Below are 15200 nucleotides of genomic sequence, written 5' to 3'. Positions count from 1 at the left end.
AGATGCCCTTAGCTGAGCTCTAAGGACATTTAGAAGCAGCCTATTTAAAATTCTGCTGTGTATTGTCATGACTAAAATACTTTCTATCTCAGAGATGTCAAAACAACAAAATTTGGTAAGCAATTAGTCTATAATATGATCTAATTGCACTGGTACTTAGGGATAAAGATGGATGGTGTTCTTGGTGTGGAAAGCTAAAGCTGAGGGCAGTAACTTAGACTTCTGCTGGCAGGACACTCACAATCCACGCACAGAGGCTGTGTTGAAATGATGGAGCATAACAGCTCCTAAGGCGCCGTTACAGTCTATTGTCCCTACAATCTATATATTTAACAGACCCTAAATATCCGTGACACAGCCGACCAGAACAACTCCATTGGTGCCGTTCTGGCCAATCAAGCCAAAAATGTTTCATTTTAAAGTGCTAAAATCAGGATTTACCCAAAAAAGTGAAATATGCCATGGGTAAACTCATATTCAGATGGACATATATGAGTCTATATGTTACAAAGACACAAACAAGAGCCCCTATGCCTGTGTAGTAAATGTTTGTCCACACTTAATCATACATGTGAAGCATGTTTTATGCATACCTAATGTTACTAAATGTCACAAAAACACTCTACAGGTTGACATAGTGATGCTTTGCTCAGATCCCTCCTCAGGACTGAAAGATTTATACCCTCAGCTGGAGGGAATGTTGAAGGTAGCTAGCCTTCAGCTGCTGGCCCTCTTCAGCATTGCCTCAGCTAAAGAGAGTCACCTCAGCCAAGGTCATGTCCCCTGCCCAGGGTAGCCCTCTTCCGATGACTGGTTGACACAAGTGTATAAAAGGTCTCCCTCTCCACCCAATTTGGGACAATTCTGAATGGCCATGGCACCCCTGAAGCTTCCCATATAGTTGGCTGAGGCTTCACTGAGACTGCATCGTAGGCCAATTCTGCTTTTGTCCTTTTCCTTTCATGGATGGCAAATAGAGCACACCCCATAAACATGCTCACTAATTTCTATCTCACATTTTGCTTCTCAAGGAACCCAAATTTGTGACACACTCCTTTGTAAAGGCTGTCCAAATAAGAGAGAGACACAGTAGGCTTAATAAATTATAGGGTTTTATGACAACAACACTCTGAAAAATTCTCTAAAACTGTACTATGGGTTACAAAGAACAAATTCATGAATCTAATTTACAGATCTTTATATTGAAGAAAACAGAAAATTCTGAAGTGAACAATTTTGAAGACACGTAAATTGAATTTGTCACAATCCATTTCACCTATCTTATTGCACATTACATATTTACCTTCTTTGACTTCAGAAGAAAATCTGATCCTTATAAGAAAAAGCAGTATCCTATGGAACCTCATAAAATTAAGATGGATATTTTGATTATAAGAGAGCCAAAGCTACCATAATACTGTTCTTAATTTACTCTTCTGGCTTCATCTAACCTAACAAGGAAGGACAGATATCAGCTCTTGAAACTCAACAAAGCCTATAAACCCACAAAATACATGTTCAAAACAGCGAAATTACTGGGAGGGAGATCATGTTAAGAAGAGTTTGTGAACTCTCCTTATACATAATGGAATATAATGGATTTTTCCATTTGTTTGGCTTTTCCAGTGCCCAAAACACAACCCCAGTAAAGTCATCTACAGACACTTCATCTACAGACTCTTCAACCAGGAAATCAGAGTTCTCTGGTTCTGCAGAAACTACTTTGTCACTTACCCTCAGGGGTTCCATTATATTCAGTATGACACATTTTAGACTTTGGATTTATTAGTATTCTTTTCAGTCATAAATCTAATCTTCTTTCTCTCTCCCATGTCTTCCAAAGCAAAATAAGATTATTTCAGTACTCAGACTTCTCCCTCCCAAGTGAATTAAGAAGTCAACGAATGACACTTAAAAGTAACCAGTAGTATTTGAAGTTAGTAGTGTCTTAAGTTTGAACTCCAGTTCCAGCTGATACAAATTCAACAATACAGGGTCACAGGGTCAGACAGAGATTCATTGCTGGAAGAAGGTATGCCCAGTGCCAATTTACTACTAGGTATGGTGCACATGGATTAGGATGCTCTCTTCCAGGCCTGGTTGGGATGACAGATGGCCTTCAGCGAATGGCAGAGTTGTTGCAATAATATTGAATTTATTTCTCATTACTCCCTCAAACTAAATGTCTAGGCACGCATTATGTTTTAAAGATTCTCTATGCGAACATTCTGAGCAAAAATTTCTAGATGCATTTTTCCAAGAAATATTTAATTCAGAGCATTAATCAAAAGCAAATGATTTTCATAATTTAATAACAGAATGGTTATTTAAATGAAATAATTTGTTTTTTGTAGAATGAAGTTTCTGGAATGTATTAATTCTAAATACATTTTATCTAGCTGAGTGATTTTTCATGTAGGGGCCATCTTCTCCTTCCTTCCTCAATAGAAGACATTTGGCAATGTCTGGAAACATTTTGTTTGTCACCAAAAGGAGAGGTGCTACTAGCATCTAATGAGTAGAGGCCAGATAGTACCTCCCCATGACAAAGAATTATCAAGCAAAAAAAAAAAAAAAAAAAAGTCAATAATGCTGATGTTGAAAAATCCCGATCTAACCTAATTAACCTGAAGTTTTCATAGCTTTGTGTAGCAACTCAGAAAGGAGTTTAACTATGTGAGTTAGCCAAAATGCCAAAATCTGAAAAATCTACTGTTTCCTTCTGATCCTCCCATTATTGTGTGAGGACCTCTTAATTGTGTTGAGATAGTATATTTGTTCTCTATATTCAAGGTCACCCATGACTTAGTTAAAAGGTATAGGGAAGATAAGAAAATGCCCACTCAACCAGGAGCCATATTAGGTACATTCACATACATCTTATTTCATTGTAACTCAGGTTACTATCCTCCTAGTAAGAAGAAACTGAGATTAGAGAGGATAATCAACTTGCCAAAAATCACACAGATGGTAAGTGACAATTCAGTCACTATTCCAAGTGAGAATATATATTTCAAAACTCATTAATACTTTCTCATATATGCAAAGAAAATTTCTGAATCACTAATGGTTGTTACTACTCAAAGAAAACTTCTGAATCATTAATAGTTAATGGAATGAGGAGGATAATTAAATTTTCACCATATATTTTCTGTATTAGAATTTTCAGTGAGTGTGTATTACTTCTACTTAAAAACTGATAACTTAAAAAAGACTCAAATAAATCATTGACATACTTCTCAGGCTAATTTTAGGACTGACCCCTGACAAAAGAGTAAAGTAGAAAACAGTCCTAAGTTTATGTCCCCCAGTCTGTTATTGTTAATCCAATTTCCCATTCAATATCTCTATGCTAAAACTTGTTTACTCAGAGCTTCAAAAAGGATCTTATAACATTATCCACATTAAGATTTAATATGTTATTTCATGGTGTTCTCACTGAGAATATAGTATCAGTTTATCTCTAATACCAGAATGGAAGAAGAGGTTTGGGGGCAAACCTCTTCTTCTCTTGTGGTCCTGAGACCTCACTGTATATATAATAATCTGTTCAGGCAGTTCTTAAAGAGAGGTTTTGCCTTTGAGGATGGGGCACTTAGTTGAGTGGACCAATGACTGGCATGTGCATGAGTCCCAAGAATATAAACTTTTATGGATTAACAGGAACCAAAAGACACATATTTCCTCAAAGAGTTTCTCTCCTACCTGGTCTGAACCTCCCACCAAGAGGATCAATCAAGGCAAAGGGGTCTAAGAGTGACCAATTTTTCATTGATTGTTTGATGCTAACCTTAGTAAATCAGTTCAATGAGGACTGACAATAAAATTCTTCATTAAGCTTTGGGAAGTCAACACTTCCAGAGCTAAGCCTCCTAATCTATGTAAGGACTGATCACTTCATACTTTGAGGAGTCCACCATATATCTATCCCCTTAAACTCTTTCCCAGCCTGCGAGCCCCAGCCATCTGCTAGAATGGCTAAAGAATATAGGAGATCTATCAAAGATGAGAGGTTGATTTAACATGAGCAGTGGCTCTGTATCCTACTGTAATTGGTTAAATTGTGCTCTCTTCCCTCTCCTCCCCGCAAAAGATATGTTTAAGTCATAACCCTTGGTAACTATGAATGTGAACGTAATTGGAAATAGGGTCTTTGCAGGTGCAATCAAATGAAAATGAGGTTACACTGGATTAGAATAGATCCTAAACCCAATAGCTTGTGTTCTTATAAGAGGGAGATTTTGAGACTCGCACACACGTGCGTGCGTACATACACACACGAGACAGTCATGTGGAGGGAAGCAGAAATTGGAGTGATACAGCTGTAAGGTAAAGAATGGCAAAATGTGCCAGCAACCATCAGAAGATAGGAAGGGGCAAGAAAGGAATCTGCCTGAAATGATTGTGGTTCAGCCAACACCTTGATTTTACACTAGTTTCCAGAACAGTGAGAAAATAAATTTCTGCTGTTTTAAGTCATCTAGTTTGTGATCATTTGGTATAGTTGTAGGAAATTAATATATTCAAAATCACATCCCCATACCTTTTGAAGAGGAAACAAAGAAAGAGAAAACAATACCCTGGTTAAAGCTATATATTCAAATACTCAAGTAACAGTAGACATGACCTTATACTTGTCTCATGACTTTTTCTATATGCTAGTTTAAAACTCCTTTTAGGAAGTAGAAAAGTTTATTGGAAAGAATAGAGTCTCTATCATAGCACCTATGCTACAATTAGCAGGGTTGGAATCAAAGAGGAAATTCTTGGTCCTAACTTCTAAATTATATTCAGCTTATACTGAATAAACATATGAATGGAAATAAGTTTTTAAACTTAATCTCAAACTGTTACCAAAGATACTGCCCACTATGCTCTTCATTTGTCCCTATAAAGTTCTCATGTTTGAAAAAGAACAGTGGCACCAGGAAAATATTGTCATCTCTCCTTTTTAAATGGTATTCATTCATCAGATAATCAGAATTTTTCACCCTGTGTACTACAACAGCCTTTCAACTGGTCTCCCTGTATCTATTCTTAAATTCCTACAGTCCATTCTTGCATATTAGGCAGAATGAACCTTTTATACCTATATCAGGCCATATTTATGCCCTGGATAAGACCCATCTAAGGATTCCCATCACCCTTGGAATAAAATGCAAATCTTTTCCAGGACCTACAAGGTCTAGCAGGTTCCATCCTAGGCTATCATTTTACTTCCTTCTCTTGTGCTTCTCTGTCACATGGGTCTCCTTGTAGCTGGTACACTCTAAGGGCCTCTACACATGTCATCCCTGCTACCTGGATGCTCTTCCTCTGGCTCTTCACATGGCCTTCACCATGGCTTTACTGAGGTCTCCTTCAAGTGTCACTTCCTCAGAGAGTCCCTTCCAACCCGTATACAAGAACACCCTGGAACTCCCTATTCCCTTAACTCACTTCTATTACTCTCATGGCTTTTCTTCATCTCTTGACATTACTGACATTACATTACCTACTTAATTGTTTATCTCTTCATGGCCTGGGCTCCCCTATCACAGTGGAGGCTCTAAGAGAGCAGGGATTTTTGTCTGATTTGCTCACTGTTGTATCTTCAGTGCCTAGCACAATGTCTACTATAGGATAGGCACTTGACAAATAATTTGTTGAATAAAAAAATAAATGAATGTGTTTTGTAAGTTGCTTTGTTTTATTTTTTGCCCTGGCTAATAGGAAACTTAGTAATAAATTCAGTAGTGAGTCATAGTAATATAGTCACCCTCATCATGAGCTTATATGTTTCTTCCTTCTTTTTAAATATTCTGATATTCTATTTCTATTCTAATAACCTCATATATCCCCTTTATTATAAAACATTTTTAATTTTTTTGTAATGGGACAGAGGATGCCAACAGGCAGGTAGGTTGGGTGCCAGGTTGGGTGCCTGGTTGGGTATGTGGGAGGCAACCCCACAGTAAGCGCGAAAGGGTGTACGTGTTTATCGGCAGTAATGGTTGAATGTGATACAAAACAGCCCTCAAGCTAGAATCTTTGGCTGCCTGGAAAGAGCCAGATGAGAATGAGCCACTGGGTCCAGCAGAGCCAGTGAAGGAGGGAAGCAAGTTTTACCTTTTCATTCCTGCAGTTGTTCAGCCCCATATTATTCATAGAGGACAGTTTTCCATCAACACCATGTGGCTGTTGCTGCTGTTGCTCCCGCTGAATCTGTTCTCGCATCTTCCGAGCCTCTTGAATGGCTTTCATCACTGTATCCTGATCTCCAAACAGGGCAGGGGAGTTGAGACTGGACAGGATATCTGTATACACAGGATGCATTATTAGAAGCTTATGGGGTTAGACACTAACAAAATACTGCCATTCCCCACTCCCCTAGAAAATGCTGCATTCTCCAACAAGGAAGGGGCATGTTTGCTATTAAGAAAACCGCAGTACTATGCCAAGAACACCTGGAAACCAAGCTGTGCTGAGCTCTTAGCCCTTGTAGGATACCCCAGCACTCCAGTTAATCCTGACCCTGTCAACCTACCTTCCCACAAAGGAAAGTTCCTAGATTCCAATTTTGTGTGTGTATGTGTGTGTTTTCTGGCTAGATCTAACAATTAGTGAGGGAATAGTAGGGAAGGAGGGGGTGGGTAGAGGTACAGTGATATCTGTTCAGGATACCTGTTATATTGGGTATACTAATGCAGGGAAGCTGTTTCTAGCCTAGCAGAAAAAAATCCTATGAGGCCACATGTGTCCTTTAGTGACATCTTTATCTGTGTGTTCATATGTCCACTGCAGGAGAGAGGGGGCGGGAAGGAATATACTGCACTTTCCATTCCCCAATCACTGGCTGGTTAATGAAGCATTCTACTCATCATGCTGCCTCAGTTATTTACCAAGAGAATGACAACCCATTCCCTACCCCCAACCGAACACCTACTGCTCTCAGCTCCCTGTCTTTGTGATAGTGAGGCTGTATGTGTGGGAGTGGTTTTCACATCAGTACAAAGCTTCAAATAAAGTGAAAATAAATATTTACTTTCATTATACTCCATGTAACTCAGAGGGAAAAAAATAAAATTAAACTAATTCTCTTCCATATCTTGCATTGTACTGTAGGTTAAAATTAATACTTTACATAAGCTTTTCCAATTTTAGACAGAGAGAAGGCTTGCCGACTAATCGATTTCAGCTGCTGTGGTAAAGTTTAATGTGATCCACTTGCTTGTATTCTGGTATGAACATTTCACAGCACATGTATGTGTATGTATCTGCATACACATCAGACAGACAGGACAGAGGAAACCAGATGGGTCAAGTCCACACCGTGTGTGTGTGTGTGTGTGTGTGTGTGTGTGTGTGTGCGCAATGCATGTGTATATGCATGAGTTTAGCAAAAATTCCCAAGGCTATCTATAGTAAATTGTTTAATAGCCAAACCATCACATCTTAGTCTATAGAAAACCCATTATCTTTTGCTCTGAAGCTTTTCTGATAAAAACCAAACTGAACACTTCAATACTGTCCGGACAAAATTGTGATTGCCTCAGCCCATTTCTAGCTTATGATCTAAGAAAGACTCTCTGCTGAAGTATAAACTTCATAAGAGAAGGCAGGCCTGTGACTTAGTCATCTTTGTCCCTCAAGAGGCCCAGTATAGTGGACAAATACTTTCCAAACAAAATTCAGAAGTGGATAATGGAAAGGCCATCAAAGTCATTTCAAGATCAAGCCTATTATTTATCCTTAAGCTGGCTTTTTTTTTTTCTTATTTAACAACTTCCAAAAATCCAGCAACCATATTCACATACTGGAAATGACTTACTTCTCTCTTTCACACGAATGTCACTGACTTGGAGTGAAAACCTCCCAGCTCCTGGCAGAGGCATCCTGACTCAAAATGAGAATAGGCTGCTGCTATATGGATCCTAACGTCCCAAATTTTAACAAGGAAGAATTACATCTCACCATCAGATGATTCACTCAAACCCAACATGGTGCAGCAAATGTTACAACTGAGAGTTCACAAAAAAGGGCACTGAGTTTATATGACTCAGGTGAAAGGACCCAGGTTCTAGTCTTGGCTTTACTAGTAAGTATCTACATGGCTGTGGGCAAGCCATTTTACCTGTAAGAATCACAGTTTACTCTGTCATACAATGAGGGTAAAAATGCACTACCTCATAGGATTATTGTGAAAAACAAATGAGATAAGATAGGCACAAATGGCTTTTAAACTTACATATTATTTTGTTTATTATAATAAACATTTTAAGCTCCAGGACTCAGTAAGGCAAGGACGGTATTGTGATGAAGAAATGAAGCTCTAAGTCCCCAATCCCTTGTTATCTCTGTGTCTTATATGAACATTAAGAGGCTTAGTAACAACATGTTAATACTAATTTGGCACTCTGCTACAGACAAATGCTTTCCCATTTATTATTTCATTCCCCTTGTATATGTAAATGTGTTGGTGTTGGTTCAGTCTAGTTTTTTTTTTTTTTTTTTTTAAATCACATGCCTTCTAAGTGCCAGACACTGTGTTAGGCATTTTATATACATTTTTCTCTCTGAATTCTCTCTCTCTCTCTTTTTTTTTTTTTTTTTGAATTCTCATAACAACCTATGAGCTAGGTAATAATATTCCCCTCTAAGAGATTAGGACACTGAGTTCAAAAATATTAAATCACTTTCCCAGGGTCACATAGCAAGTAAGAAAAGGCTCTGAGTCCAAGTCTGTCTGATGCCAAAACCCATGTTTTCCCTCTGTACTTCTCACTGGGGTATGAACGTCCCTAGTGATACTTGGCAATATATCAGAGAGTGTAAGAAGCCCAAGGATCATTATGACACATCTTATCAGATATCAATTTTATTTCATATTATGTCATTGAAGTGTGTCGTTCACATTTGTTTTAATGTAAAACTAATACGGGATAAGATGTAAAATTCACATACATTTTGAAAAGAAAATATAAAACTTCAAAGAAATGTTGGACTTTTGGCAGGCAGCTTTGAGGCCAGGTCCCTCTAGGCCCTTGGAGGGTTCATGATCACTCTCATCTGCCTAGAGTTACTTCAGTGGCAAAGCATTAACCAAACACAGAAATCCCCAAGTCTCTGATTTGCTGGATCGAACTCCTCAGCCTCTAAAGAACTCATCCCAGCAGGATTTATATTATGACCTTTTCCAAAAGTTCTAATCACCCAAGACACGAAAAGGGGTTATGTTTCAATAGAAAGGATTTTACTTTTACTTTTTTTCCCCCCATGGACTCAGGAACACTTTGGAAACAGAGATTCAGTCATCACTGAACAGGTTAGCTTTCTTTTACCTAATTCATAAATCTCTTCCTGTTGTTGACCTTTCCATTTACCTAAAGAGGATCCTCTTCCCAAGCTTCCTCCAATGGGGCTGGGGATGCTGCTTTTGTTAGGCAGATTAACGGGGCTGGTTTTGCTGGCTGGGAAGAGGCTCTGGGTGGGAGATGTTGGGGACTTGACAGGCTCGGCTGTCTTGGGTCGGGAAGAGAGATTTAGCGGCTGTGCGGCTGCTTCATCCTACAAGAGTTTAACATAAATAATTATTAAAAAAAAAGACAAATGAAGCACATTATCACTTAGTAAGCCACAGTTATTTTACACCTAAGAGACAATGCCACATTCTCTTACAATAATAACAAAAGAAGCTAATTATCTACCTCCTTGAAGATTCATCGGAAGGAAACCTCATTAATTTCCCTGTGTTATGCTTCTATTTACATTAACTGTGTAGTTGGATCATTCTTTTTGCCAAATTAAAATCTGAATTAGCTCACATTACAGCTTAATTTCCTAATGTGTTTTCAAGGATCTAAATTAACCTAGGGCATTTACAAAGAATTATTTAAAATTTCAGCAGCTCTGTAGTGCTTTTGTGTTATTCTCTCTGAAAAGTTCCTGCAACTATAAATAGGCTCTGCAGCTAATTTTTTAATATATATTTTAAATCAAACAATTGCAAGTACTTTAAAAATGAAAACACAGGCTTCTTCTGCTCTCCTGGGCCTCTGCCCAGGGAGCCACATGCCACAGCATGGCTTCTATGTGGCTTTCTGGGTGTGGACACTCCTCATGGTCTATATTCTGGTCTCTATTCATGTTTAAAATTAATTTTTGCAAAGAGCAAGCACACATTATAATTATGTTTTACATACCATGCTATATGTAATTTATTTTTCATGTCTAAAGTGATGTCTCTTTATATTCTTTGCTACGTATATTTACAGAATGTCTATTTTAAGAAGCCTGTCCTTCTATACTGGGCACAGTATTCAAGTATCTGACTTGTAATTCTAGTGTAACCAGGAGCTTGAAAGCTAAACTCCTTGCCTTTATTTGCTCTCATTTATCCTACCATTAAACACACATAACAACACGCTCGTCATTTTAGAAATTTAGTTATAATATAAACATAGTCATTTAAATGCTCAGTTATGAGACCTATCTTATTGTGTTCTAAAATTGTCGGCAAATGTTAATTTCTGTTTTGTTTCTGAGGAGGCATTGAGAATTTTTTTAATGTCATCTTTTAAAACACAATAGAGCTTGGAAACAGAACATCCTCTCCTTTGGAAAGAGAGCCTGACCCTAGCTGATCTCTGTCTCCTTCAATACCACGGTCATTGTTTAAGGGAGGACAAAAAGAGATGCCAGAAAAGGCTCTCGGGAGGAAGATTAGAAAGAGAAAATAGAAACAACATGCAGAGAAGCCAGGGTGTATACCAAGCACTGTGCTAGACATTTTCACATATATTTGCTCATTTAACTAGCAATAAGTCTATGAGGTTGGGCAGTATTATTCTAAATTCACAAAGGAGGAAGGGCCAGAGTGAGAGGTCATTGTCCAAAACCATACATGGAAGGATAGCATTTGAATTCTAGTTTATTGGACTCCAAATCCCAGATCCCTTTTCTATTAAACTGTCAGAGAAAATAAGTCATGTGATAACGTAGTGATTTTGTTTTTTTATCTTGGTAGGAAATAGATAATCTGGCACATCTATGTTGGAATGTACATTTTTCCATATTTAGACAAAGGATGGGTTCTTAGGAGACATGACTATATCCACTATGCATGTCAAAAATATCTTACGTGTTTGATTATAATTTTACATCTCTTACTCTGCACCCACAGGGTATTTAGCCTGATTAGTTGCTTTACTCCTCTTTAGACAATAGTGATTTATTTGCTAGGTATCTAGTTTTCTCCATTTTTTATTTTTTTTATTTGGGGTTCATTGAGCTTCTTAGACATCTGAATTCAGAGTGTTCTTCAAAGTTGGAAAATTTTCAGCCATTACTTCTTCTAATATATTTTTCTGTTCCTTTCCTTTCCTTCTGAGGCTTTAAGTGCATACATTAGGCCAGTTGATGTCCCACAGCACTGACAGTCTTTTTTTAAGGTATTTCAGTTTGGATATTTTCATCATTCCGTCATCAAGTTCATTAATCTTTTTTTCTGTGGTGTCTAATCCCATCAGTACTAATCTAGTATACTTTTACTCTAAAAACTATATTTCTTATCTCCAGACATTCCATGGGTGTGTTTCATGTCTTATAATGCTCACGTTTTTCCTCTGTCTTCTTAAACATGTAAAGTTTATGACATCTATTTTTTTCAGCTTTGAGTATACCCTGATTATTTATTTTTATAATTCAATAATTGCTACTTCTGCCAACAATGCACTGAACAGGGGAAGCATCTACCAACTCCCAATCAAGTAAATTTCTTTTCATCATGGCAGGCTTGATATTGGTTCTCACGGCATGATCTGGCTGGATGGAAATTTCATGGATGTTTTTAAGGAGGAAGATTTGCCTACCTCTTCATTTGGCTATAGTTAGGTGACCCTATGGTACCTGTTTTTGCTGTCTTAACTGCTAATTCTATCATTTGTGCCATTTTGGGGTCTGTTTCTATTGATTTACTTTTTTTCCTCATTATTGCTTGTATTTCCTTGCTTGTATGGATGCTACACACTATGAATTTTATATTGCTGGGTATTGAGTTTGTGTATTCTTTCAGATATTTTTGGACTTTGTTTTAAGACACAGAACAATTTGAACAAAAGCAACATGCTTGCTTTTAAGCATATTAGGTAGGTTCAGAGCAGTCATTAATTTAGGGATAATTTGGCCCCATTACTGAGGTAACACCCTTTCGGCAACACTACTTGACACCCTCTATGTTCCAAGATCTTTCCACTGTGGCTAATGGGAATATAATCCAACCTCAGTCCTTTGTGAACCTTGCAATTGCTTTGCCTGCTGTACCTGGTATTTTTCCCTGGTCTCAGAGAATTTCCTCGTATACATAGGCTGATCAGTACTCAGCTAAATACAGGGGGATCTTCTACAGATTTTCAGTACTCTCTCTCTCAGTGTACAACTCTCTCTTCTCTGGTACTCTACCTCACAAACTCTATCTACCTTGGCATCCCAAAATCCTGAATGATATCCCTCTACTCAGAGAGGCTGCCATGTTCCATGTGTACCCTTCCTTGCACTATGACCTAGAAACTACCTTTAGACAGTAAGCTGGAATCATCATAGTACTTGCCTCACTTGTTTCTCTTCTCTCAGGAATCACTGTCCTATATTCCTACTGTAAATGTCTGAAAATCATTGTTTTATATATTTTGTCCTGTGTTTCAGTTGCTTAAGCTGGGAGACTAAATCTGATCCCTGTTCCTCCATTATGGCTAAAAGTGGAAATCTCGTAGGTATTTAGTTAGGATCTTTCTCAGTATATAACTAGATATTTCAATTACAACCACTATCACTATCACCATCATCTTCTTTATTATCATCAGCTCTTCATCATCACAATCATCACTATACTTATATTTACAGAATACGCATTATATGCTAGAGAATTTAAGACCCACAATATTAACTCCCATTTTTCAGAGGAGAAAACTAAGGCTGAAATAAGTTAAATAATTTGCCCAAAGTGACACAGATGGTAAAAGTGGTAGAACTGAAATTTGAACAAAAAAATTCTGACTTCTGATGTTAGTAATTATAGTAGATAAAAATTCTGAGGGAAAAGAAGGTATATAGATTATCTATGTTTAATTTTGTTACCTTCAGCAAACTATGCCCTATGTCATGTGGTCATGTTATGTACAGAGGGAAAGCAGTGATTACAGACAGAATCATATCTTAGTGACCATAATCCTTTCAATTACCAAATCATGAGATTATCTTCCGAACTTCTTCAATAATAGGTAGAAGCTATTTTTTTTAAATTTAAAACATCTGCTTTATGTCTTGATCTATATATTTTTACCCACACATACAATAAACAATCTAATAATTATAAGGAATGTTTCCTTTGTTATTAACATAAAATATAGTCAAGTCAAATTATATAGAGAACTCCCTAAGAATTTGCATGTGGTCAAGTGAGTAATAAAACTCAGTTGGCCCACAAAGCTGGAATGGTAAAAGCAGATGTAAACTTGAATTTAACCAGGGAACATTTTACTCATCCAGTAAAGGCTTGGTTTGGTAAGGTTCCATTTGGCCAAGTCACTTATAAAATTACTTTTTCATGTTAAAATATCTAATACTCAATACCTCAAGTCAATAATGCTTGATATGTTCATATGCTAACAACTATAATTAAATGAAGTGCCTTGGTTTGAGTTGTAGTATTCTGACTCTTATTCACAAACAGAAACTCTTGGAACACAAAATAGATAGGCTGCTTCCATAAGTAATGCTACCTTATTAAAAGTAAGCTGCCTATTGTAATATCTCAATATTTCTACCAACAAAGCATAAATGTTCATTTATTTCTTTGGAGAATTTAAAGCATGGGTGGCATGAAATTAATTCCTATCTGCACATTATAGAAAATAAAATAATTTCAGTGGCTTTGTAGCATTTGATGCTGTTTGTTAGCCTTAGAAGTTTCCCTTGTGAAAATTTAATAATTGCAAAATTTCTCCAAATGTAGTCTCTTTTGGGCATATTACATCTCTGCTTAGCATACCCTTCTAAGTAGATAAGTCAATGACAGAAAACAATTGTTTCTCTGAACTATATTATAAAAACCAACCAGTACCACCTATCGGTACCAGCTGCAGCACAAAGTTGGAACATATCATCTATTTCCCTCTGTTGCCAAATACTTCCTGGGTGCCACATTTTAAGACTCTGAAAATTAGTTGAGGAAAGACATCTAGCAATGTCCCAGCAGTAACTTGGGAGAGCCTGTTTATCTTCTCACAACTACATGGCATCAAAGCATGAATAGATAATGACACCACTCACTGCTCCTTTGAGCCCACGTGAATTATTCCAACAAACCATATGAAGTCCAGCATTAGATTCTTTTCTGTCCCCCTTTTTTTTTAAATCTAAAGTTTTCAGAACTTCCTTTTCTGATACTGTAAGTTGGCTCCCACCTGTTTAAGAAACTTCGAGAGAAAGTGTCACAAGTCTATGACAAAGACTGGTAATAAAACCATGGCCATTCATGCCAATGAGCATTAAAAAATAAAAGCCAGAATCCAAAGGGGAAAAACTCTTGAGAAGTGAGTTTGCAGATTTAGGTAAAGATCTCACAATATGGCACTATTGTTATCAAAAGGGAAACACCTGTTTCTCAGTGCTCAATCATGAAATTTACCATAAAGAGGAGCATTTGGGGTTCCTTTATGCTGCTATGCTTCCTGCTGTTTATTCCCAACCCAGCCTGGTTCACTACTTTTCTTGTGAAGCTGTTTTCCAAACTGTTTTCACAATCCTGCAAAGCAAGTACCTTAACTTGAGTTACAGGGCTGGTCCCTCTCTTTTCATTTTTTATCCCGGTAGGTGAGACTGCCCCTGCTGTGTTTGGTGGCTGTGGAGCTGATGGCATCTTTGCTCCAGGTGACACCTGCATGCTGGCCAGCTGAGCGGCATAGAGCTGCTGCAAAACAGGGAAGACAAACATTATCTCTTTAAATGCAGCTGAAATTGAGTTTCACAAAAAACCGAAACAAAACAAAACAAGACAAAAAACTTACCATATTGTTAGATAACTATTTCTCTGACAGCCTTGCAATTTCTCTTTCACTATTTTTTAAAGAGGAAATAAGAGAGACCAAATAATATAAAGAAAGAGCACTAGTATGAGAGCCATTGTCCTGTTCTTGGTCCTTCGAGCAGTAACTTTATGAACC

At 37.5% G+C, this 15200-nt stretch overlaps 1 protein-coding gene across 50 annotated transcripts in view; it reads right to left on the bottom strand.

Moving 5' to 3' along the window:
• The window catches only part of SOX6 (SRY-box transcription factor 6), a 581952-nt gene that overhangs the window by 73602 nt on the left and 493150 nt on the right, over nt 1–15200 (bottom strand). For 42 of the 50 annotated variants that reach the window (XM_072725559.1, XM_072725550.1, XM_072725530.1 and 39 more), the window contains 3 exons: nt 14798–14947; nt 9363–9546; nt 6109–6296 (listed from right to left, as the gene is read on the bottom strand). In XM_072725559.1, the coding sequence (XP_072581660.1) occupies nt 6109–6296; nt 9363–9546; nt 14798–14947 (522 nt within the window). The remainder of the gene's footprint in view (nt 1–6108; nt 6297–9362; nt 9547–14797; nt 14948–15200) is intronic. The other 8 variants (XM_072725542.1, XM_072725543.1, XM_072725571.1 and 5 more) reach the window with 1 other exon arrangement.

Source organism: Vulpes vulpes, chromosome 11 (genome assembly GCF_048418805.1).
Source record: "Vulpes vulpes isolate BD-2025 chromosome 11, VulVul3, whole genome shotgun sequence".
Classification (NCBI taxonomy): domain Eukaryota; kingdom Metazoa; phylum Chordata; class Mammalia; order Carnivora; family Canidae; genus Vulpes; species Vulpes vulpes.
This window is presented reverse-complemented; position numbering and strand designations above follow the sequence as displayed.